A 27,357-nucleotide genomic window follows, 5' to 3' on the forward strand; every position below is an offset into this window, starting at 1 on the left:
TTGCTAATGCCTGCCGGCAGTTGTGGCAGCCCTCTGCGTGTGTGTGTGTGTGTGTGTGTGTGTGGCCTGTCTTCAGGCATCACACACGAACAAAGCCGCCGCCAGTCCTCCTGCCTCCCAGCTGTCTTTGCTCTCTACCTGTCACAGAGGCATCAGGGCGAGAGGAAATCTACCTCCAGCCCTTTAGCAATCGGCAGTCTGGGGGCAGCTGGCGGACTTCACGACGCACAGACGCAATTATCAATGCGCATACGTACACACTCACTGGCCACTGGCTGCACCTACTCACATGTATTTAGGAATTCAGACGTGGTCAAGATGAGAGGAAGTCCACAGCGAACGGTGGACAGGCAGTTCTGAATATTTCAGAAGCCGCTGACCTGCTGGGATTTTCACACATAACCATCTCCAGTGTTGACAGAGAATGGCCTGAAAGGAAGAAAATATCAGGTAAACAGCAGCTCTCTGAGCCAAAAGGCTTGATGGATGCGAGACGTGAGAGGAGACTGATGGACAGACTGGTTTGTGGTAGTAAGTGTACAGAAACTCCAGCTCACTGGACTCAGCAGATATCCATAGTCGCCACAGTTCAGGGCTTTTGGATGTAGTGGAAGAGGTGATTCACATCATTGATATTAAGTCCACAGCAAACGTGTGACGCCGACTCCTAAATATAGACTAAAACCCTCTGAGGAGCATTTTCAGCACCTTGTTGTGAGCTTGCAGGTGAGCGGAGCCAGAGAAGCAACAACAGGTATTAGGGAATAGTGCTGAGTGAAGAGCACGGTTCTTTTGGAGTCACTGAGAGGGAAATTTACATTAAAGCGTAAATGGATTTTACTTATATAGTGCTTTTCCTCTGCTTAAGCAGAACCTTAAAGCACAAGGACGGTGACAGCTGCCATGTAAGGCGCTCAATACCTCCACTGGGGGCAATTCAGAGTTCAGTGTCCTGCTCAAGGACACGGGACCATGTAGACGTAGAGAGAGGCAGGGGATCTAACCTGCAGTCAAGACGAACAACTCGACCAACTGGATAAAGTTTCATAAAGTCTAATCAAGTATCCCGCCTTCGTCTTTAGAACGAAGAGAACAGAATGAAGCAGTAGATAAGATGGATGGATGAATACTTTCACATTGATTTGTTGAGTTTTCAATTACTATTTAAAGATTTGAATCCCGTCCTGATGATAAAATAACAATGGGATAGAATTCGGTTCCAAGAATCGTGATCATACCAAAAATGTTTGGAAAAGACTCAGAAAAAAGTAGGGCTGAACGATTAATTGCATTTGCAATAATGTTGCGATATGATAAAACGCGATTTGCCAATCGCAACGTGCGCGATTAAAATGTAATCACGTGACACAAACGGAAGCGGTAACCTGAAATGCAGTCACCAAGAGATACAGTAGGTGGTGGTATGCACCTAAGTTGTTGGTCGCCACCTGCCATTGCTCCAAAAAAGAAGAAGAAGAAACAGAAGCGAGAGAAGCGCCGTGACGGATTCACCAACATCCGCTGCCCTTTGCTTTGCGCAGTGGCCTCTGGCTCCTCAGAAACTACTGAGACATTCGTCCCGAGGAGGAACAGCACATCAGTTGTGTGGGATTATTTCGGATTTAAAAAAAAATGATGCAGCGCAACGTCAAGTGTTGTGCAGAGCGTGTCGTGCCACCATTGCCACAACGAGAGGTAACACAACAAATTTGTTCCAACACTTGAAAAACTATCTGTGCCTCTTATGATGCCTGCAAAGCAAAAATGCCGAGCCGCAGTACCGTTACGCACTGGTTTGGTTTATTTTTTTGCCTAATGTAAAAGTGCATTTGTTTTTTTATTTATAACTTTATTCAGATTCTACAAAATATTTCAAACTGAGTCAAATTCTATGCTTCAGTTGTGTAAAATGTTACTACTGCTTTGGGAGCAGGGAGATAGATGCCTATTATTTTATATATTTTTTGTCAAGATGGTGGATTTTGCACAGTTTTTACAAAGTGCTTGTTCTTATGTTTCTTGGAGCATTTCAATAAAAATTCAATTTATTTAAAGTTGTAAATCTTATAATTTTATTGATACAAATGGAAAGAACATTTTACACTGAACAGATTTCGTGTTGTGTTGGTCATATTTAAAACAAACATTTATGGCTTATTTGAGGGAAAAAGAAGATAAAATAGTAAAATCACATTTTAAATCGCAATTGCAATATTAGGGAAAAAAAATCGCAATTAGATTATTTTCCCAAATCGTTCAGCCCTAGAAAAAAGCGAACACAAAGTGGCTCCTCGCTCCTCCCAGCAGGTGTTTAAGCAAACATCCATTTGGGTGTCTACATATGTATATGACCACAGTTCACAGGAACTGGGCAGGGAGGGTATAATGGGGGGTGAACGGGGTAATTGCTCCCCCGAGGGAGCCGATGATGGGAGGTCCGCTGAGCTATTACCGGAGCCTCTGCCGGAGCAATCGCTCCCATGAAACCTGCTCTTCTGTTGGTACTGAGAACAAGAGCTGACAGTCGGCCCCGGCCTCTCGCCGCGTGATGGGCTCTCCAGACAAGCAGGCACTAATGGAGCACGACAGAGGTCAAAGCACAATATCAAGCGCTGATGTATTAAAACCACGGGCGGAGTGGATATCCAGCTGCTCTCATAACGCCCCGACTGCGTGTGCGAGACGCAAATGAGAAAATGTCCCACAGAGGGACAGGCACGGTGACCAGACATGAAGGTGGAAGAGTCTCCACAACCTGTCGGTGGCAGAGGCCGCGCACGAGCGTCTGCGTCTCTGTGCGTGTGCGTCCGCGGCCGGCCTGGAGAAGGCGTAATAACTCTGTGTGATAGCGAAGGCAATAAAGCAGAAGAGTACTCACCCAGTTCAGACAGAGGCACCAGGGAGACTGCGACACGAAGCCAACGCTTGACCTCTCCTCGACCCGACTGTATCACACACACACACACACACACACACACACACACACACGGACCAAACCCTGCTGGATCACACAGCTCCAAAACGCAGGTACTGTCCAACATGCTGACTAAGCTCAAGCCATAAAATACACACATACACACCCTTGGTTGAGGTTAATGGGGTGACAAGCTGAGGGTAACCCCTGCATTACAAACTGGGCTCTTTGCCACGTCAGCCAGGCACGTGCAAGCACGCACGCACACACACACACACACACACACACACACACACACACACACACACACACACACACACACACACACACACACACCTTGCCTTCGTCTATGAAATGACTAAGAGGCAGAGACAAGACACATTCTGACTCCAGCAAACAGAAACAGCAGAGTTGAGGAATTGTGCGAAAACAAAAAGACCTTGTGAAGCAGGCGCAGTGTGAAGTCTGAAGGTTTACACTGACTGGTGGGAACAATGAGAGCTTACACCCTCACTTAGAGATGAATTGTAGCTCCACCATGTTGAGTCGGCCTCAGTTTCCTGTGAGGAATTGTGGATTTTTTTTTTTTTTTTTGTGCTGAATTCAGGAACAGTTCAGCCAAGTACACAAGGACACTGAACTGAACTGAGAACTAATGGTTCTAACTGAAGTGTTTTCACTGTAGGCAGAGCTCTACATCTGCAATTATCTCGACACTGATGAAGTCCCCCGTTCATCCTGGTTACATCCAGTTCATCTGGCAGAGCTGCTGTTTACACTCACCTTCCCACCGTCCTGCTCATTACCAAGTTAGACCTCAAAGTTTGATTTCATTTCACTCTCCTTTAGATAAAATACCAACAGAAGCATGACTTCTGCTGAAGTTCACATTGAACGGGTCCGGTCGTTTATTTCACAGGTGATTGATGATTTTTCAAAAACAGCGAGGAACTTAAGAGATTAGAAATGAAAGAGAGCTTTTCGGAGCCGAGGCGTCTGAGATGACGGAGGTCTGGTTTTATCAAGACTGACGACAACAATCCAGAACTCTGATTGATCATCCGTCAGAATGGCAAGAGGATCCATTAAAATGGACGATAAGCTTATTTCTTATCATGCTGAACTCATCCCAGGACATTCCAACTGGATCAAGCAGTATAAAGGTTGGATGGATGGATGGATGGATGGATGGATGGATGGATGGATGGATGACATTAACATTTTTAATTTTAGCACACATCAAGGGTCTGGTTCTCTTTTCGATACATGACAAATGGGAGCGTTAGCGCGTTAGCTAAGTGACTGAACATCCACCCCTACACTTGTTTAGCTGGTTAGACCAATATTGATTACTTTATGCATGAGGCCTCTTAATGCTGAAGGATTTCTTTAAATCCTCTCCAAACAAACTGTTTTTCAGTCATTTCTTCTTATTATTCTTAAAAAAAAAAGACAATATTGCACCACTGGAGTGAAGCACAGCCGCAAATAAATTCAGGATTTGGATATTAACTTTCTACTGCTGCTAACATTCCTGGCTAGTCATGCTCAGCCCAGTCTGACATCTAAATAAGCTCTTATCCAACAATAGCCACTAAAGAGTTGAAAGTAAAAGCTTCAGGAAAGTAAAACATCCAGTCTGAATGCGCCGTGCTTCAGGAGACTGCACAATGCAAAGTTCCTCGTTCAACAGCAACATCTATGGTTTGAGAAAAAAAATTGTGCTTGCAGTGCGTTCGAACCACTTCACGGCACCTGTAATCTCAACGCAGAGCGTCCAGGGTGATTGGACTGTTGCGACGCTACGCTCTGCCCGAAGCAGGCTGCAGACGCAGCATTACACCGAGGCCTTTTGCATGGTGAGGACAACATGGTTTGTTTTGCTTAGACCAAAAATCATAAAATCAAATTTAACTGGAGCAACAAATCATGCTTAAAGCTCGTGTCCGGAGTTTCCGTTCGTTTCCAATGTATGTATCGTTTTTTAACAGAGCTTAAATGTGTCAGTCTGGTTCGATACTATAATATAATATTAGCATAAAGCAATATAAAAATGCATTTATGAGCCCCGCCTTCGTCTCATAGACCCCCATGTTATCCGAAAAAGCGCTGGTCAGCTTCAGCCAATAGATTTCAAGCTTCCGCCTTGCCATGCTGTGAATCAACGTGTGCACGCAGCCAGAGAGCACGGCCGCTCGCCCAGTCAGAGGTGAGTTAGCTACACAGCAGCCGCCGCGCTTACCTCGGATATATCCACTGTCTGCTGAACATCCACCGTAAACAGCCAAACATGGAGGATGCTGTAGGACTCAGAGGCTCTCATTTTCACTCCACGGGTAATACGCATGCACAATTAAAGGGGCGTGGCTTGGTCGCTCACAAAAGCAGAGGGAGGGCGGAACCTCAAGACGTTGAATTAAAAAAAAACTCATTCTTTCAAAACTCCGGAAACAAGTTTTAACCTTCAAAGTGAGGCTAATGCACCTTAAAAAGTCTTGTATAGGCACAAAAGATTCAATGCTTCAATTGCAATTCAGGATGGGGGATGAAGTAGTATTGCGTGTTGCTTTTTTTTCCATTGAAAAGCCCTTTTTTTGTTTTAAAAATTCTAATCATTTCAGGTTTTTTTTAAAGCTGTTTTTTCATTTATTTTTCCACCTTTCATGTGGTTTAAGCTAGTTTTCCCACTTCAGTTGTGCCTGTTTTCAAAGCACGTTTTAGCCGAGGGATGAAAGTCCTTTTGAAATTGACTGGTGTGAAAATAAAATGGAAAAAAAAGACACATTTATTTAGGTGTAGTTTTATGAAAGCTTCAGGGAACCACTACAGGCTGGCTATAGAGCCACCGGTTGCAGAGCCCTGGCCTCGCTGAACAGAGAGTAAGGAAAATGTCAGCTACATTATTTAACTCAGTTTAAAATATCACAGGTTCGACACGAGGTCATTTGATTCAAAAACCAGCTGACTGAAAGTGTGAAAACGCCTTAATGGTGTATTGACCTGCTGGTGGTGCATGCTCAATAACACACACAGCAGCCCGTCCGGCTTTCTGTCTTTCACCTAATTCTCTGCTCTTTAGGGATCACATGGATCACAGCAGCAGAGGACACGCAGAGGACTGCCCCCCCCCCACCCGGATACTGCTTGATAATTGTGTATTGGATTCTCACAAAACGCACCAGCTGCGGACAGAAGAAAAGGACCAGCTCAATCTGATGGCTTCACTCCCTCTCCCCCCCCTCCTCATCCCTCTCACTTCACTTTTTCCACTTGTCCGCTCCCTGCATCCCCTCAATCCGTTAATACGGGGGCATCTCAGCCAGAAATAATCCGAAGATGAAATAATCATCTCCCTCCAACACGGAGTCAATTATCCATCCGCAGCTGGTTTTAAGTCTTCAAATATGCCACCTTGTCTGCGCTCGTAATCTGAGCAGAATCAGCATTTATCGCCGCGCAGCTGTTGAGTTTGACCCCGGGAATATCAGAGGAGAATTAAAGCCCATTATGCGCCGCCGCCCGTATTGTCCTTCAGTGCTCAATCTCGCTAAGACCCTGCAGTCATCCCCTTCGCTCGGGGTAATTGTCTCCGTACTGCGGCGCAGACAGAGATCAGCCCTTACCATCGCGGTTCGGCAGCAAGGGGGAAGAAAAGGATGTGCACTTTCAATGAATAACTAACTGAAATCAAAGCCAGTGTTGTGGAACTTTTAACTCACTTTAATTTACATGAAATCCAATTACATGAGGCCGGGCTGCAGCTTGATGTCGACCGCCGTGTCGACTGGGAATGAAATAAAGAGAGAGGCAGAATACTGCTTCCATGAACTCCATTAACACATGAAGCAATGCGCTCGCAGCTCTGCCACACAGGAAAACCCTCATACGCAACCGCCGCAATCCATTTCTTTATCATCACCGTGTGATATACACATGCAGACGACAAAGAACTGACTAAAGTGCAATAAATTATGTTTATTATAGTTGAGAGTCACAGTAATAACAATCCAACCCGGTCAGCTGTCCATACAAAAGTCTGCGTGCGCATTTATGTCTACAACTTCTCAATGTAGAAAATAAAGTGACTCTAATCAAATTCAAACAAAACCTAATGAGTTTGTGAACTGTGTTTCTTAAGAGGAAGCCTTTGACTTCTTGCAGCAAGAAGTTTTTCAGGTGGTGAAATTGCATTGGATCGTGCCTGACTGAGCACAAATGTGACTGTACCCAGGATGCACTGCAAGCAGACTGTGAATAAATCAATCAGCCCGCCACAGCAGGTGGTCCGGGACAGATAGAAAGGAAAGCAAACACAAGTGTACATGCTACTGTGTTTCCAATACCGCCGATGCTTGACCCGATTCTCATCTGCAGCTGGATGGTTGACCACCAGCGCCCTTCTGCAAACATAATCAGCAGTTCCAGGCACAAATATCGGTTTGATAACCAGCCTTCATCTGCCAAGGTCACATCATGAGCTGAATAAACAGATAAAAAAGACTCCCATGGTGACAGTTTGGGCTTCATTCAGCATATGCTACACATTATCAGACATTTGTTGGTGTTTCTACATGAGGGCTGTTTGAGACATTTTAATTCAGGGAATACAGTTTCAGACTGATTTGGCCAGACTGGAAAAATGCTGCCATGATAATCTTTAAATGCAGACTTCAAAACCAGGTTGGCTTGACGGAGTGATCAGATCTCAGAGCATCTCCAGGTGGAGGTTGAAAACATTTAGACATTTATAAAATGTCTGAATGTTGAAACTATTTCTAGAAGAATCTGTATTCATGAAGATGTATTTTTTTTTTTTTACTAGCCTGATCAATCCAGGGTTCACTCCAGTCACCACAGCCCAGCATGAACTTGTGTCTGAGGCAGTTCTACATTGAATTATGATAATAAATATGTTGCATTTTAGGCTGAGTGCTAATATACTGAAAAGCCTCTGGGAAACAAAAAAAATATATACATCAGGATGAACTCAGGGAAATATCCATCGACAGCTTCATCACTCTGGCTTTGACTGGCAGTATGAAAACACTGACGGCTCTGGAGTGAAGAGCTGAACAAGAACCACTTCACTTTTAAGATTTCCCTGCTTTGATGGGGTTCTACCATTGCTTGTGTATATTCCACACATGGGTCGTGATAACATGAATCTTGTACACACTGGAGGGTTTTCAGGTAGGCTGCAGAACGTGTTAGGACAGTGGAAGAGAAACGATCAATCAAATCCCTGAAGCAAATATTTAAAACAATGTTTAGAAAAAAACATGAATGCTAAAAATGGAACAGCTCTATGAGAATGAAGTCAGTCGTCTGTGTAAAGGTTGATATAATGTCAACCGTAATCTTGTGGGCAAAGAAAATTAGTGATAAATCATGTAATTTCAGCAGAGATGTGTTGTGCTTACATGATGTATTATCAGCGGGATCCTATAATCATGACAGCCATCAACCTTTCCAGCGACGGATCGTCAGCGGCGGGCAGCACAACACGTTCAGCCTGAATGCATTACAGCGCTGCGCCGCACTGGGCTCTCTGCATCTGTCTTTGATGTGGAGCCTAAATCATGCCCTCTTTTTGTATTCTGTAGTGGACGACGGTGTGTGTGTGCGTGTTTACAGGCTCAGAGAAACACAAACAGAAAGTGAACGAGCGGAGCTAAAGAGCCAAAGTGGGAGAGAAGGAGCAATTTGCTGAAAATAAGTAAAATAGTGAAGGTAAAGTACCCTTTGCGTGTAAATGGATTCACCTCCTTGCTGTATTTTCTTTGATCCTCGTGCACAACCTTTAATGGTTAATGGGCGTCTGTCTTCGAAGGAAAGACTGGAGTTTTTATCTGTGGTTAGCTCTGGGAGCAGCTCGGGTTCTATTGGTACGTATTTCTGTATTGGCATCATTTTCAGAATGTTGCTGCATAAATCTAAAATTTTTCAGAGGATTTCAGTTGAAAGGTCTTGTGAGCAGGGTCTAAATGAACACTACAGTGAGCCTCATAAAGACTGGGTGTGAGGACCTTTAACCACAGGAGCGTCCTCCGGTACTGCCTTAGCAACAGACAAATGTCCACTTTCATTTCATCTGCGTCAATATCTTGCAAATTGCCTGCATAATGTTTATGTGGTTTATTTTCTTCATCTGACTTAAAATCGAAGCATCCCGAATGGGTAAGTCACAGTTTTCCTTCATGCCTCCCCGCATCCCCGACCAAGTCGCTAATGGCAACGGGTATCGGCAACTGCATTAGCAGCAAGATCGCCCAACTCCAGAGTGAGCGAGGGGGCAAGTGTGTGACAGAGCTTGGCGGTCATGTGACCTGATGGGATATTGACACACTCACAACATGTAGGAGTGTCACTTTTCTAGAATCAGCATGGAAGCACACTTAATGACAGTCCCAGAATGTACTTTCCAACAACACGAACAGCAGATGGATGTACATGAAGTGTTTTCCTCATCCTCATTATTCTCATAATGTGTGTTTTAAACACTCACAGCCTTGCTGCTGGAACATGTGCAGAATGTGGGCTGGCATTGTGTTTCTGAAATAAGATGTAGTCTGATTGAAATTTTTGAGCATGAATCAAATTCAAAAGAATTTTGGAATTTAAATGATTAACAAATCATTGCATTGATTTTTTTCTCTTGAATTTTCCTGAATCTTCTCTACTATTAGTGCTCAAAACCTGACATTTTCGAGGAAAGAGTCTCTTTTTTAGCTCGAGAATGTTACTCCAAGCTACCTTATTCTTTATTATTATCATCAATCACAACAAATGGCACGTCTCGGCACAGAGATAGAGGCAAAGTCTTTGTTGCTACAAATGCAAGCAAAAGAAAAATAAGACAATGTATAGAAAGCTGACACAAGATCCAAAACCGAGCAGCAAATTGCCTCCTGAGATTCTACAAAGCACAACTTTTAGCCTCAACTTGACATTTGCAGCTCAAACAGAATTTCAGGCTCTGTGATTCTGCATCAGTCACAGCTATCTTCTCTCAACAAGCTCTTCTGTACACAGGCTTTGATCCTCCAGCAGAGAACTACATATTTTCCACCGCAGCAGCTCATCTTTTGTACTGATGAATCATGTCCATCCAAACCTTAGAAAGCTCCGTCAATCAACGCGAACCGAGCAAGACGTTCACCTCCGGAGCTGGAGGAGCCGCACTTTCGCTTTGCCGCACGTTTGCATGAAGTCTTAACGATGCGCGGCGATGTGAAAGCCACGCCAATAAAGCAGACATCAATCAACCCGGCTCGCAACAAAACAACACTCTTCAATTATTCAGAGCCAGGAAGGCCTCGTTAGGCTCGGCTGCCAATCACCGGCCGCTGGCAGATAAGAGCACAGCGCCAACATTCCTCATGAGCGCCACCGCGGCTGGACTCGCCGTCTTATCAAATAATTACATGGATCATTTAAAGCGCCGGAGCCGGCGGCGTGGAGCCCGGACTGACTCACGCCATCTTCACACCTCGCCTCAAATTCTCAACGCCGCTTTCATTCCTCAAATTCTTTCTCCACAGGTTTATGGGACTCAGTCAAGGTGTTGAAAGACTGGCAGACAGCAGATGGCGTGGAGGACGGAGGGATGTGTGTCTACGAGAGTGAGTGTGGACGCAAAACCCTGTTTCACACATTTCAGAGGGTCCAAAACCAGAAAGTGTCTGTACTGTTTGACCAACGTCACAGTGGTATATGTGTAGTATACATGAGGTACTGCTGAACGGCCAAAAACACGTTTTCTCAAATGATGTTCCTGTATTTTGAATATCGGATACAAGACTAGAGGTCATCTTTAAATACTCCTTTAATGCTCAATACTAACAATGAACTCAAATACTGTTTGGATCTTTCTGTGCGGATTTTGCTTGTTCTCCCTGTGTGAGTGGGACTTTCCACCAGTTTTCTCCCCAAGGCTCCTCCCAGTCTAAAAATAAACGTGAGGTTAATTGTTGACCCTAAATTGCTCACAGGTGTGGATGGAGACCTGTCCAGGTGTGACCCGCCCTCGACCACAGTCAGCTGGGATTGGCTCCAGCGGGGAACCATCCGAAGTGAAGGAGCCCAGAGCAGTCGATACACTTTCAAAAATTCATGATTTGCTTCAGGGCTTTTTTTGTCAAGAGTGTCAAACATAAGGCCCATGGGGCCAAAACCAGAACACAAGAGGCTCCGATGTCGACTTGTTTTACTGGGCTTGTGGGGTCGACAGAATGAACCTTTGTTTCTGGGGTTCCAACTGAAAATGCTGAACCACGAAATGTCTTACATGATTTTAAGGATTGAGGTAGAGCGACAAGATTAGAACGAGATCACAATATGATGGTAACTTAACAATAGATTATGATGAAAGTTCTGCTGTGTCGCTTGGTTTGATGGTTTAGATTGGGGGAAGGCATTGTGTCTGTCCCCACGGTGGGTTCACAGAAAAAGTGTGTGTGTCTACTTAAGATGGGTGAGGCAGCTTTGCCGTATCAAATGACCATCGGGGCTCCTCTCCGGCTGTTTCCAACATAAAAGAGACATCTGGGCCCTGCTAACGGCTCGCTGCTGGTCCCCTCTGTGTCTGCTGAAAGGGAAATAATGGGATCGGACAGACGCACAAAAGAGGATTTTGGTTTTCACCAGTGGCCTCAATGACCAACATGTCAGCCACTAAAACTAGGCTTAAAAAAAAAACCTGACTCCAGTCAGTGTCCTGTGAAGACTCCCACTATTGCTGCTCTGATAACTCGCACATCAGAAGAATTCACAACCTCCCAGGAAGCCCTGTTCTCAGGAGGAGATTATTTAAATCGCCCTCTCTCGTGCTTACGCAACGCTAATGAATTCCCCTTCTTCCTCCTACTCTGGGAGAGCAAGCGCTGAATGGCTGCTTGCATCAGGCAAGCAAGGAGAATTTGCCAGAATGTGTGTGAATCTGAGTGGGTTCGTCTCTTTTACCGAGCAGCAAAACTCACAAAACCACAAAAGGAGCCCCGGAGTTTCAAAAGGTCTCTACTCCTACAACCACACCAATAACCACACGTAGTACGGAGCAGTGAACGTACTGAACATTCTTCACCGGTCTCATAAACACTGAATGATGTACATTTTCATCGCATTTTTTCTATTTTGAACTGTGTGATATCTTCAGAGTCTTAATGCGATAATATGTGAACATGCTAAAGAAAAATCGCATATGTTTTGTTGTGCTTAGAGATGTGTAATCTGTATTCAAAGTTGAGTATTTCTCCGTTTCCAAGGGTGAAATGATTTTCAAAAGGTTGTGATTTCCCACTTTGGGACATGATGGAGCTTTAGGTGAGCGAAATCTGGGGAACAGGAGACTTCCTTAATGAGATTTTCCAGATTAATTAAAATTTTGGAGTAACAGCAGGTAATATATCCATCCCGTACAGTTACAGTGTCCAGGAGAGTGAGGAAGACGTCGGCACACACAAATGAAAAAGTGCAAATTACTACTGATCCACACTAAGCTGCTGTTTTCCAAAAATACCAGTGGGAAGAAATGATGTATTTGTTTCTCCTTGAAATCTTACCAAATTGAAATTTAGTCTTAATAGCACTTCAGAGGCTGTGTGAAGCTGAAAAAAAATCCATTAATCCAGAAGGGTCTCCGTGTCCTTGTGTGTGTGTGTGTGTGTGTGTGTGTGTGTGTGTGTGTGTGTGTGTGTGTGTGTGTGTGTGTGTGTGTGTTGAGGGGAGCTGAATACACACCTTTCCGTGTTGCCAGGTTAAAATTATACCTTTCTAAGAGCAACAGACAAAACCACAGTAACAATGGAAACCCGCAAATACTCATTGATATTCAGAGCAGACGTCCTGTGGTCTTATGACTCCCACGGCGGCTGACATGAAGCCTCGGAGGAGGAAAGAATAAAAAAATAAAAAAATAAAACCACACACTCTGGAGGCTCGATTTAGCTGTAAATCCCTCCTGAGGTTAAAGCTGCCATGGTCCTCCATCTAATCAAAGCAATCAGCCTGAACCTTCATTTGCATTTGAATGTCCCTTGTCCTCAACCTTACATACAATTTTTTATTGTACTTGTACAATACAAATCAAACACTTCACATTTGATTTAATCACGTCACATTACTGGGTGAAATATAATGTGAAAGCAATCACGGTAAAGTGAAACTGATCAGGATTACCAGGTTCACTTAGGGAGCAACAGCAAAACTGGAATTCTGTAATGTTTGTCCTAAAAAAAAAGACAATTAATTTTTACGTTCGGTCTCAGTGCAGCTCCTTTTATTAGAAGCAGTCGAATCTTCTCCATGATTTACAGTGGGACTCTTCCAGGAACCCGCCGCAGCTTTATTAGTATCAGGAAGACATCATAAAGTGCCGACAGTGCTTTTTACCAGCTGTGTACCGAATGCGGTGAGCTCACGTCATTTTCACGCGAGGCGTGACTGTGACGTCCTCAATAAAACCTGATGTCTGTTAAACCCAGCGGCCCCTGGAGACTAATAGAATAAGTCATTTCCTGCCGGCGAACCAAAGTGCCCAGAAATGGAGGGATTCACTTCATTGACCGGATATTAATGGCTGCTTCCGGTGATTTAGCGCCGTGGAGTCCAGGTGATGGATTGGGGACACCTTCGCTGTGAACTCAAGCATTTGGTGGCTCCATTGTAAAGCAATTAGACTGTTACAATCCAGTTACTCTGGCAGGGAGTCCTGTCCCCAGGTGGGCCAGGCAGAGGTGGGTAAAAACACACACACACACACACACAGAAAGATGAGCTATTTGACACCTAAGAGGAGAAACAGACAATGAGACCGGTTTGATGTTTGAGCCAGTTCCAGAAACAAAAGCTCTGGGCCTCGGGTTTGGATCGATCAACGCGGACACCGGTGGGAACGCTCTTCATGTCACGAATGCCTCCATTCATACCCTGGTGGTCCTCCAGCCTGTGGCGAACCCAGCATCGATCCAAGACGTGCAAACCAACCAAAGGGACGGAGTGACAAGCTGCAGGTCCGATTCAGAGGTGTGTACCAGACTTTCTGGAGGCAGGGTGTGGAAACAGCAGCAAACAGGCAGCTAATGCAAACTTTTACATCCAAGGGAAAGTTTTTTTCCTTTTTAACAAGGGAACTTTAGTTTTTTTTTTTAAGGAAAATGATCTCATTCGAATCCATGTTCAGATCAGAACTGTTTGTTTTCTCATCTTTCATACTCGTCAACTGCTGCCAGTGAGCCGCTAGCCGCTGCCATGCTAGGCTAATTACACAGTACGTGACAATTTAAAAGGGTGAGTGCTCAAGAGTGACGTCTCTGAAGAGGTTTAGGCTGATTATTATGATCAGGCATCCGTCAGCTTTTCAAAACACTTTCCACGTTTAACACTGGCGTCCATCCGATTGTTAATTGTTAATGTCAAAAGATGTGATTCTGAGAAAATAATTCATTATTCAAGCATTTTGCTCTCAAACACTGGTGGCACTAAATATTAATATTGTCTATCTCCTTTCTATTGGCCAGAGACTCAAAAAGTTGAGTCCAGATCATGTCGACAAGCCCAGTAACCCCAGGAGTGTGTTTAGTCCAGCAGTCAACAATGCAATGGAAGTTATGCCAATTCATAATTAATACAAGTCATGTTGGTCTGCTTTCGCTCAAAATATCAGAGTGCAGAATGTTTTGGATCTGACAAAGAATTCGTGATGAACAGATACCGATTCTGCACGGAGTCCTCGTCAAAGATACAAGAAGTCCTCCGTCAGTAGCAGGTAGACAAGAGCAAGGTCAGTGGTTTGGAGATTCTTTAATATTAATGAAAATGACAACAGTAAGACTGACTGTAAATTATGTTGTGCCAAAATATCAAAAGGAGAAGACACACATGCTGCTTAAGTTGTGTAAAGCTATGGAATCGAGAGCTGTGGAATTCCACATAAAGGAGAAAATATCTACGTTAAAATGTGACCATTTAAAAAACTGTCTCCCTGAATTAGTCTGCTCATAAATTCAAATGTGAACTCCTCAGTGTGCTTCCATCATCTCTCACCATTAATCCTCCCCAGTCAGTGAACATTTCAGTATCTATCAGGGCAGGATGCCACAACCCATCGAATTAAAGCTGTTCATAAATATTTTACATTGTAATTAAAGAGAGGAAAAGAAATGAAAGGCTGAACTGGCTGAAAGACAAAGCCAACCGTGATAGAGACACCGGGCTACTATAACCAAAAAAAATAAAGTTTCTGTACATCCTGAACTCCACTGTTATGTAATATCCCTGTTTCAAACAAAAGCTTCATTATTTATCGCCACTCCGCCGCTCCGTCCTTCCTCCCACATCACTCCAGGCCAGCAGAGCCTTCTGGGACTCTGACAGAACGACTCGCCTTCATGAGGGTGAATCAAACAGTTCGCACTGGGCTAACATTCACTCGCCGAGCTTTGAGTAAATGTTTCACTTTAGGATTGTGAGAAACATGTAGTTCTGAATTATGCCCCCCCACCCCCCCCAAAAAAAAAAAAAAAAAAAAAAAGAATTTCCAACCTAAGGAGTTCTTGACAAACTTTCAGGAGGGAGGAAAACTGCCTCGCACAATGGGGGCAAAAGTTTGCCTCCGTCCTTGAGGCAGTGAAATTGAAAGCGGTGGAATAATAAAGAGAAGAGCTGATCCTGTGAACTTCAGCCACGACTCGTTCTCAGCTCGTACGTTCGCTCGCAGTCGGAGCTGGAGGCCGGCCAGAGCCAGCCCGTGGCCAAATCGCTGCTGGCCGGCGGGGCGGCGAGGTGCACGGCTCCTCGCTCAAGGGCAGCACAAGGGGAGGCTTTTGAAGTTCGTTTTGTTAAATCAGAGCGTTGCAGCCAGGACGACACTTCAATCCGCTGCCTCCACGTTCCACGCAGCTGTCGCAGGAACAGATTAATCCTCCACAGCGGCATTATGGATTAAAACACAGCTCGGGCTGCTGTATCAATATGGATGACCGGCGCAGCTGACAGGTTGGGATTTCTTTCATTCATGAATTTTGATTGTTTTCATACAAAACAGAGTTCTTAATTGGGCTCTAATGTACAGAGAGGTGAAAACACAATCACAAAGCATTTAATAATAAGACTGGATAAGGCTTTGCCAGCTGTTGAGGGGCCCGAGACGCCACAAGACTCTTTCCTCTCTCACTCTGAGCAATGCAGGCGGCCAAAATGATTTTCCTCCGCAGGGCGGCGGACGTCACTCCTCATGATAGAATGAGAAGTTCAGCCATCCGAGACAGACTCGAAGTGGAAGTGCTTCTCCTCCACGTGGAGAGGAGCCAGTCGGGGTGGTTCATCCGATAAGGGCGCCCGCCTGCTGCCTCCTATAGAGGAAGGGCCGAGGTCGGGCCAGGATTCTGTGGTTTTGTGGTTGGAGGGTCAGAGACGTCTGAACCTCTTTGATCTCTGTACTGCTGCTGGAGATGGATGGATGGATGGATGGATGGATGGATGGATGGATGGGAGGATGGAATGGAAAATGAAATCAATCCCCCTAAAACACTATCTTCATATTTTAAAATAACCTGCACTTGAACCGAAACAGTGGTTTGCTTCTAGTTTCCCAGTGACGACTGTGGACTCAGTTTTTGAAGGTGGTCCTGTTCAGAACACACTGTGCCCTGAACCATCTCACACACACACACACACACAGAAAGACAATTAAGGAAATATAAACCACACTGGGACTATTAACTGGAGAACAATGAAAATGGATTCAGCACTAAAACTATGATTATGCAGCTCAGTTAAAATGCATAACGTCTTCTTATACTGACTGAGGCGAATTGGTCAGTGGTGTAGAACACAGGGAATATATCCGGGTCCAGTTCCTCTCTTCATGAAGCTTTGAAGCCGAGCAGCCTTCACCGTGATGAGTCGATCATTTCTGCTCAAAGTGTGACCAGAACAAGCTGCGAGCAGAAGGATTTGGCCTTTGTTGTGGTTTTACCAGAGTTAGCATTCATGGTCTTTCTTTAAGAGTAAAGTCTACTTGAGGCTCCCTTCAGGCAACGAGACGCTCTCTCTCTCACACGCACTTTGAAGACAAACTGGGAGTTATTAGATGCACAGCGATGAGGGTATGCAAACACGGGGCCGGAGGCCTCGCCGAGGGCAGCTCAGATTCATTATTCCGGTCTGCTCGGCACTCTCCTCCACCGCTTTCAAAAGCAGAAGTTCAGCAGATCCTCACCCCGGCGAGGACGAGCAGCAGCTCCCGACACGCTCCGCTCGTCTATCAGTCACATCCGTGGTCTGAACTGTTTTCTCTTATCACCGTCCCCCTTTCCCCTCCCGCCTCTGTTAGAGCAGAACATCACAGCCGGACGCCGCAACATTTCTGATCATTTTTTATCCTTTACAGAGGAAAAAGAAAGAAAAAGGCTGTAACGGCTCCTCCTAATTCACCAAACACAACGTCGCAATAATATAATGAAGTTATTTCATCGTTACGCTCCATTTACACAACAGTTTCAAGAGTTGCTGCGTAAACAAGACTGAGTCCATGAAACAGCTTGAAGTGTGACAATTTCAGAAAATTATAGAAATGCATCGATGACTGCATTTTTCAATTCAAGACGTTTTTTGAAAACTACTTTTTATCCTTAAAAAGAATCTACTGACATTTAAACATGACAAACTAGATATTTAAAAAAAAATGTCAACATAAAATTCACAAACTCCACGTGAAAGAACATTCTTTTATATTTTTAACTGTTCAATTTCTTTGTAATGAGAACTGTTTCCCTGGCTCAATACAGTCATACATGACAATATTCAGACTTGAAAGTGAAGCCTGGTGGAATATTGACAGGATAGCAACAATTAACCTTCTGAATAGATATCAATATGAGAGAATAAATTACTTTTTTCAGTTGAGCAGAATGAAAATAAAGAGGTAAAGGACAATCTGTGCCACCCAGAGGCCTGAGAACAACCCAGTCTATTCACATTTTTATCACAGATTCGTCTCACGTCAATTAAAATCAAAACCATGAATTCTCCAGATTGTTTTCTTCATTTTCTGTCCATCAGCTGAAAGTTGCATCGCAGCAAAGACAGACTGAATCAAGGTTGCGCTAAGATAGTCATGTGCTTGAGCAGAATAATTTATATGTCCTTTCTCTTCTCACACAACCTCACAAATAGCACCAGTAATCCCACAAACACACACACACACACACACACATACACACAGGCTTTAAATAGCCCAGTGCGTCTCATTGCTCATTCACGCTGCTCTCTCCCTGGTGGAAACCGGCACTCTGGCTTAATCCACTCCAAGAACAAACTGATGTTGCCGACGTCTTCTGGGGACAGACCGGTGAGCGCAGCAGACTGGAGTCGACTGTCGACTTTCATTCTGCGCGCCGCTCTCTCTCTCTCCTTCCTCCTGAAAGCCTCGGTTGGCCCCGGTCCCCGGACTGGCTGCCAGGGCGAGCTGGAGAGTCGGCCTCCAGCTGCCGGCTCTCTACCTCTTCATTATCATCGCCGCCGCGGCGTCCCGGACACTGACAGGAGAAGGGATTGTGGTATTCCGGAGCCACAGCAGGAGTAAGACATCTTGTCTTGTGTCGCCGCAGACCGCCTGAGCCACAGACTTCTTAATTTGATTGGTTTCGGGGGGACGACTTTGCTGTTTGACACGTGTTCCTGTATTCCTTCTCTTTTTTTTAACCATATCTGGAGTCGTTCTAAGAAATACTGCGAGCACCAACCTGTAAAGGGACCGATGGGGTTGGGAGATTAAAAAAAAAAAAAAAAAAAAAGAAAGAGAGAGAGAGTGAACCCTCGTAAATTCAGCCGTCCGACGCTGAAGCAGCTGCCAGGGACTTGGCGACCGGTTAGCAGATCGGGAGCAGACCTGCAGACTGCTAATGGACCGGCGTGTTGATTCCATGGTGGAAGGCAGATAAAAACCTTATGATGCCATTAATTGATCAGGAGCTGGCGGTCGATTCTGGGGTTGCGACATGGGACCGTCCGGTTTGAGGCCGTCGACAGGTTCAGGCCTCGTTCAGACTCCCACTTCCTCGCTTAATCCACTTCACATGCTAGAATGCATAGAAGGAAGTCGACTGCGTTTTTAAAAACAAGTCACTTAGGACTGGATTTCTGCTGAATTTCAGCAAATTGGCACGATTCCTTCAGTTAATACACCAGCCTGCAAATTGCCTTTTTTTCAAAGGACTTTTCATTCAGTTACCGTGCTCGCAGAGATAAGTCGCCAGTTTGGTTCAACATTTGCTGAAGTTGTTTTTTCAGAGCTTCTTTTTCTTAAACTAGCTGCGGCGGCTGCTGGAAACACAGTTAATGAGGCAGATTAGAGACAGTAAATGTGCAGCCTTTTGCAAAACCCAGTCATTTTTCTGTTCCTGTTCTCTTCAAAAACACAGATTCTGCTCCTGTTCATCACAAGTTTGTATCAAGAAAACTAAACTTAAGCAGCAAATGCAAAACAGAGATGGATGGACACACAGATGTGAATGAATGTCAACGCAAATCTGTATGATGGAAAAATGCATCAAAACAATCTGTTCTCGTTTTCAATAAGTGCGTGCTGAAACTGCATTAACTGCAAATGTGCCTTGTATTTCTAATGACTGCTTAGCTTTACGAATAAATCTAACGCTAAGCAACAACAGACGTCAATGATTAGGTTTTGTTGGGTTTTTTTAACTACAGGAATATTGGCTTGATGTGTGAACATTGGGCTATAAGTCCAATTTGATCACCACCAGCAAGAGATATTCAAAATTCAATAAGTGGAGTAGTTTCGTGACTGACTTTGACCAACATGAAGCATATTTTTATAACATCGATCTTGTCCCATCGGTTCTTGTCAGATAGAAAGTGACCTCTTGTTTATATGAAGTGAAAATTTATCTTTTTAGCGTTTGCATTTCAGAAAAGTTTCCCGTTTATGCGGCAACATTTTCAAAATATCTGTTTACATGGAAACAGCAGAACGGTTAAACGACGCAGGTAGCACTGGTGGGTGCTGCTGGTTGTTTTTGTAATGAAATCATATAAACACATGTACCAAAAACATTAACAATAACAGACGACCAACTTGTTTTGCTTTAACGGCGACTCTCGACTGTGAAACTCCTCCAGAGACGTGTGGACAACTCACTGCAGTTCTGCAGCTTCATTCGGCAGTTTCTGCTCGTCACACTGCATTACTCTGTCGTTACGTGAGCATATTTCAACACTGTCGCGAATTTCTTCTCATAATATAAGAAATTATCATCATTTTACCGTTTTCCATCCTTTTGTAAGTCCTCCTAATATCCTTCACTAATTCCACGCTTAGGTTCCGCTTTCTAAACGCGCCGTAAAACCAAAACTGAGACTGAGGATGTCCGTGACGCTTTGGAGTTTTCTTCACTTCACATTTGACGGGGCTAATTACGGAGCTTTGAGGGAGCTGGTTGCTCAGTTTGAGGCGATGAGACGGGAGGAGATGAACCGCCGTCACACGTGGATCCATCACGAGCGTCCGGGCAGCGGCTGATTCAGCGGTGACATTTCATCGCTCTGATGTGCCAGGAGCGAACCTCGGCTCAGCGTTTTACAAGCCTTACCGGGACATTTTAATACGACTATAAAGTATGGGAAAATTAACCAAAGAAAATGATATGGATTTCATCATCTTAGTAATGGTCTCAAATAAAATACATTTAGGCAGTTAACTGAGGTACTATTGATTAAATGTACTTTTTTTTTGTTTAAAACAAGAATGAAGTGCTTTTAGAATCAATCTGCTGCTCAATATTCAGACTAATCCTCCTAAGTGAAATGTTTGCATAACGTTGGAAGTTTGTTCATAGTGCTGCATGTTCAGCCTGCTTCAGCTCAGATTTATTGCAGCGCCTAAAGAAAGCATGCGAGGCCGTATCGACGGGCCTTGCAGGGTTTTAAAAGGTTAAAATGATTACAGTTCTAAAAGCATGTAATAACATTTAGACCAAACTGAGAAGATGTAAAGAACCACGACTGAAGCGAAGCATTAATGACTTCCGCGGGGGGTTTGAGCCGGGCCCCGGCCGGCCGGGTGCTTTTCCTGCAGCGAGAGGCCCGACAACAGCGTGAGTGACTCGCACTGGTTGTAATGACAGATATGCTAAAATCATTATCGACATGGAGGACTTGTAGCATTGTGAAAACAGGATTTGCTGACGGCGTCCGATTTGCCCGGTGAAAGCGACGTGCACTCTCTATAATTAGCATCATCAAAGCTAACTTTCCCTCCGGAGACCAGAGCGGGTCTGCACTGAGGATTGATTGGGGAGACGAGGTGGTCTCTGTCACTGGCAGTCTGAAATTCTCCATGAGGTGCAGAGACGTTCTGCAGCAACAGTTTGTTGTAATTTACAGGAAGGGGGCAGATTCAGGCTTCATCTCTGAAAACACAACTTTTTTAAAACGCTCTTATGTTCCCGTGTAAACACAAAGGTTTTCTGGGAAAACAAAATGCAAAAACAACTTGAGATGCAATATAAATGGAGCCCCAGAGGAGCCAGCTGCTGTGCATGATGACTTACCCATCAAAACACTGACAGAATGAACAAAGCAGAAACTTTTCACAAGCTTTACGCCACAGAATTCAAAGCAGGCAGCCACCCAGCAAAACCATAAGTTCTACCTGAAGGCTCCACTGGAGAAAAAGAAAGGCTTTCTCATCTGTGGGCATTAGGTAAAAGCCTACGGGTGCAGTATTTTGGATTAAACACAGGTAGAGGATTGCCTCGCGGCTGAGCCCACTATAACGAGAATTTAACAAAATCCACAGGCGAGAGGAGCTGGCATGAGCGCCAGTGGCTTTTTCCAAGATCAGTGAAGGTTAGAACGGACTCGGTCTGAGCCGTAATCCCTGGTCATCAGGGGGAACATACAGTACGAGTGACCTTTCCACTACAGACACGTTCTAATAATAAAAAAAAAAGGGGAAAAAAAGCAGCTCAGAGATATTTGGCACTTTTGGTGGTAATTTCACTGAGACTACCCAGCATGGCTGCAGATAAGTATCTCTCTACTCCGAGTGCCAGAGAGGGCACTGAACTTCATCTTTCCAGGGTTTTTTTTTTCTTCATTTGCCTTTTTCAAAAGTGTCATTGAGATAAATATCTTTCCATAAGAGACATGACCAAGGCCGGTGTGAGAACTTTCTGATAAGGAGACATACGGCTCAGATATCCCGGCTGGTGCATGGAGGTTAAAGGTATATTCTCCCTTTTTAAACTGAGTGAATACTTCAGGAGAAGTCAAACAAGGCAGAGTCCAGCAGGTTTTAACTTCACCGTCCTAGGAAAGAAAAATACACACAACACCCTGAAATCTACTCAGATAATTTGTATTAAAACTACAGTATGTGTGGATGTGGTATTAACATGTAGCTTCATCCAGTTAACATGAGATGTCGAACATTTTTCAGCTCAGGGGCCACATTCAGCCTAACTTCATCTTGAGTGGGTAAATAATCACACCTACATGCAGCAGTGAGTGGAGGTGGACAGCATAAGCGGTCACGGTGACAAACGGGGATTCAAAAAATGTCACTAATTTATAGTTTTTGCATGATACTTATCATAAAAGATTGAACTACTGTAAATTTAGCTTCCATTCTTTCATTCTCTGCTAATTCAAAACAATTCCAAATGTGACAAATATGGGAATAACTCCCAAAAATACATTTTTATGCAGTTCAAGCGTTTTCATACATTTTCTGCCCAAATTATTTCCCACCTGGTCAGAAACAGTAAAATCAAGAAGAAATGGTCAAAAATAACAAAAACACAGAACTTCTCCTTTCAAATGCCCCCTGGTGGATAGCTAGTGTAACTGCAGGATAGCGAATACACCCCCTGGAGGCAAGAGAAAGAGCACAGTTTTTCTGTGCAAATCATATTTTGTGTTTTCTGTATTTGGGCGAGCAGCTTTCAAAGCACAAAGTCATGAAAAGCCAATGAAGTGTTTGTATTTATGGCAAATACACTAACATATGGTGCAGCTCTGGCTTAAAAACACTGCGTTTCTGATCTTTTGTAGTTTATGTGTGCAGTGCTCCAGCAGAGACAGTGGGCTGAAAAACTCTGTTGCTCTCGTATTTGTCCAATTTTCATGTGTAAGTGAGCTAAAATATAATATAATAAGAAGAATAATAAGAAGAAAAAGGATAAGAATGATGTCCTATACATGCATCATGTCAAGCTACCGCATACAGTCTGTAGAATGAGAAAATCTTCTCATTTCACGGCCCTCTGAAGTCAGACAGGAGGTGTTATGTAATAAAAAAAAGGCAAGTGACACATTTGGATAAAATCAGCATAATGAGAAGTTACACTTCAGTGAGCGAGCTAATTAAACAAGATGGAAAAAGATGCAGAAAGAAAGCGTGTATTAGATACAAAACACATAAATATGCCATTTCAATGGAGGTCGCGTAATATCAGGTTCAAATCTTCACTCCAAACAAGCATAAATGTCATTTCAAAGCTTGAACAACACATTTGCAGCTTTATAGATCCACTAAAACAGGCTTCCTAAAGAACTATGACACCCTGTGATAGGACTTCAGCATGGGCAAATAGGTGTGGGTAAGTGCAATCACAAGATCGATCATGCTAGGAGGCGTGAAAGAAGCAGCATGGAAAGAATAGGGTCAGCCGAATGTTCAGCACCATGGACAGCTCAGAGGAGAGTCATTTGAAAGAAACAGCATGGAAAGAATAGGAACAGGTAAATGTTCAGCACCATGGACAGCTCAGTGGAGTCACTTGAAAAAGCCCCAAACAAGGTCCAGCAAGGTTTCTTTCTAAATCAATCCTTCCTGTACACAAATCAAACAAGCTCTTTTAGCACCTCATTAACTAATAGGCCCTCTTTTCACTCGGGAACATTCACAACAGTGCATGAGGGTAAAGTAGATCCAGTCTTTATTCTCCTTTTACAGCTACTGGGGGACATCCACCTCCAACACAAACACACCTCGGTGTTTTCCTGATAATTATCACGTCTGAAGCAGTCTAATTTGTCCCAAATACTGTTTCTTAATGAGCCTAAAGTGTTGTTATATTTCTCATAACAACACAAACAACATTACATTCTGAAATAATGCTTCCTGGTTGATCACCAGAGGGAGTATTTTAACTTAGAAACAGGTGTTTCTTCCATTGCATGTATTCAAAAGAGGCCAAGTGAGGTAGATGCAGCATGATCTCAGGATCCCAGAGGGAAACTCTGCACCTGTATGGTTACCACCTGCTTTCAGAGTGTCCAGTTACACACGAGTAGTAGCTTTACACTCGAGGTGCTGCTACAGAAAGCCAGCAAAATACATTCTCTGTTCCAATCTAAAGTGTAGACACTGAGACTAAAAAACATCATTACCATGAGGTACACTATATTAATAAAAATAGTTGCCCATCTGCTGTCATATGAACTTGAGTTACCATCGATCCACTTTCCAAGAGGCTTTTTAATGGGAAATGTGTGATTTTTCGTGGCTGAGTTGATGTTATTCCCAGTGACTTCCATTTGGAAACCTTGAATTCAAATGATTTGCAGAGATGAGCAGATACTTTTGGTAATGTAGTGCACGGTCTGATCACCTCCAGGGGGGGGGGGGGGGGGGGGGGGTGTGTTTGGAGGGAAAGGCGAACAGTCCCCATGACTCTTACATTCCTGAGTGCTCGTTTATCCTCCACTGAGAAGACAAATGCGCCTCCTGAAAACTCCACGTGGACAAAAAAAAAAAAAAAAAAAGTTCAGCCTTACCTTTACTGCTTCCGCATGCGTGACTTTTTCGAAGACTTTGTCGTTGACTTTCATGATCTGATCCCCCACCCGGAGCCCCTCCTTCTCCGCCAGGCTGCCCGGCTCCACCAGGGACACGTAGATGCCCACGCCGTGCTCGGAGCCGCCGCGGATGCTGAAGCCGAGCCCCTCGTTGCTCTTGTGCCGCTTCATGCAGACGTGGCGCAGCTCGCCCGGCGGTTCGTGGATGAAGTTCCTGCCCAGCAGAGGCACCAGCGGAGCTGTCCCGTCGCTGCTGGTGCTGAAACTATCCGGCGAGCCCCGGAGCGCCACCTGGAACTCCGCCGGGTTGTTCGGCGAGTAGTGGCCCGGGAGGGTCGGACTCGCGCCGGGGAAGTCTCCCGGCAGAGGAGGCGGCGGCGGCGGAGGCGGAGGAGGCGGCGGAGGAGGAGGGGGCGGATCGGCGGTGCCGTTGCTCGCGATCAAATCCGACTTTAAGTAGAGGCCCTCCGAGGTGTACTGCTCGAACAGGAGCTGGTCGGAGCGGGGGATGACCAGCCGCAGCATGGGCAGAAGTTGGCGCTTGCTGGGCGCGTTGAGGATGACGTTGAGGGTCTGCACCAGGTCGTACACGTTGCGCTTGGAGTGGTACACGTTGAGGCAGTGGATGAACTGCTCCCTCTCGAAGTCGTTCAGCAGCAGGTTGAGCGCGTTGTGCAGCTTGCGCACGTTGGCCGAGAGCGTCCGCGCGCTGGAGGCCACGGAGTTGGCCGAGGAGCCGAGCGACATGCGCTCCAGGTCGGTGCTGCTCATCGTGCGACGTGCCTGGCGGCGCCGCGCCGGACGCGAGGTTAGAGAGCGCGCATAACGGGCAAGACGCGCGGGATCGGTCCGACGCGCGGCATCACGAGCGGCGGCGGCGGAGTAGCCGCTCTCCGGTTATTCCCATGGCACCGCGATCCACTCCTACTCACAACGTGGCCGAGTCTAATTCAGTCCCACAAATTCACCCAACTCCACTCTGCAAAACTTCCCCGGGAAACCGCTGCGTCGACAGCCCCGGTCGGAGAGCGCGTCCCGCTCCGCCGCTGAGCTCACTAATGCGCCACGTCAGGCTCTCCTCCTGCCTGTCATTAGCCGCCGTCTTGTTTTCCAGGGGGGGTCAGGTGGCTACCGAGCCCTGCGGCCGCTTCTCCGGTGTCCGCCTGCCCGCGCCGTCAACAGCTCCGCTCCGGGGCGCAACCAACAACCCGCGCGGCCGAGGAACGACGCGCTCCTCTGCTCCACAGTCAGCCGCTCAATCCGAGAAGGAACAGTAAGCAATATCCTCAAGGCTGCAAGGGAAAAATAAAAGGAGAGGAAAAAAGTTGCCTTTGCGCTCTGTTGCGTCCCGTGGAGTTCATAAATATCCGGCTCCGGTTACGTTTTAGTTCCAAACCACGTCCCGACGCACGAAAATCCACCTTAACAAGCAGCGCTGCGCTTAAGAAAGAAAATGAGGCGTTGTTGTTGGTCGGCTGTGTGTTTATTATCCAGCAGCTCTCCGTGGATCCTCCAGCCAGACGGTGCGGAGACTGACTGAACCCTGAGCTGCTCTGAGCCGCTGCTCAGGATGTGACGCAGCCTGACGTCGCCTGGAACAACCTGAGCGCGCAACACCTGAGACCAGCAAGGACACGCCCACAATCACATCATCATCACGTTATTCTCATTTTATTTACGAACCATTTAGGGAATGTGCATGATGAATAAATTAGTAAACAATATTTTAATGTGGTTAGATATCAGATCCTTTTAATTCGCTGATGCAAGTTGAAACATGATGTTACTGCTGTAAAGTCTGAATACTATCGACTTTCATAATGAAGCTATATTATAAGGATAAGTGGTTGAACATCCAAATTACCTGAAAAGGTTTTTGACAGTTTATTAGACAGAGAGAGAGAGAGAGAGAGAGAGAGAGAGAGAGAGAGAGAGAGAGAGAGAGAGAGAGCAGATTACAGGAGAGTGAATGTTAGTGACATCTAATAGAAAAACATGGTGAGTGAGGAAAAAAAGAGGCCTCCGTATAGATCTACCTATAGTCAGGGCCGGCCCGGGCTTCAGAGGCGCCCTAGGCGGGGGGGGGGGGGGGGGGGGGGGGGGATGCGCTGAGGAGCGATGCCGAACAATACCGATCAGTGCCGGGCAGCGCCGAAGACGAGGAGCGCAGTGCGTCGGACCGCTGCACAGCGGGGCACACGGAACACAGAGCGTCGTGGCGCCCCTTGTACGACCGCGGCGCCCCCCTCGGTACGTGGTGCCCTAGGCGGCCGTCTAGTTCGCCTATGCCTAGAGCCGGCCCTGCCTATAGTATAAACTTACAGCATCTTCACTAAAAGATCCAGGGTGGGCTGAACCAGTTGTGAGTTTTATTAAAGAGCAAAGTCTTGAGGTGAACCATCAAATCAGAGACTGTTTCAGCTTCCCTGACTGAACCTGGGAGCTGTTTCGTCAAACAAGATGTTTGACTAAACATCAACACTGGTAGAGCCGACTGTGATCTGGACAAAATACCAAATACAATTAATAAAAAAGTCATGTGTGTTAATGTGTGTTGTTGTACCGTGGTTTAATAAATTCTTGCATCGTCTGGGTTGTCTCAAATCATTCTCCATCAA

The 27,357-nt window shown here is 45.2% G+C and overlaps 1 protein-coding gene across 3 annotated transcripts in view; it reads right to left on the reverse strand.

Annotated features, from left to right (window-relative positions):
* Window positions 1–25,537, reverse strand: part of whrna (whirlin a) — a 187,763-nt gene extending 162,226 nt beyond the window's left edge. For all 3 annotated transcript variants that reach the window (XM_030084694.1, XM_030084695.1, XM_030084693.1), the window contains exon 1: window positions 24,719–25,537. In XM_030084694.1, coding sequence (XP_029940554.1) covers window positions 24,719–25,510 — 792 coding nt within the window. In that variant the 5' untranslated portion in view covers window positions 25,511–25,537. The remainder of the gene's footprint in view (window positions 1–24,718) is intronic.
* Window positions 25,538–27,357: the final 1,820 nt, after the last annotated feature.

This window comes from Salarias fasciatus (genome assembly GCF_902148845.1).
Source record: "Salarias fasciatus chromosome 7 unlocalized genomic scaffold, fSalaFa1.1 super_scaffold_4, whole genome shotgun sequence".
Lineage (NCBI taxonomy): Eukaryota > Metazoa > Chordata > Actinopteri > Blenniiformes > Blenniidae > Salarias > Salarias fasciatus.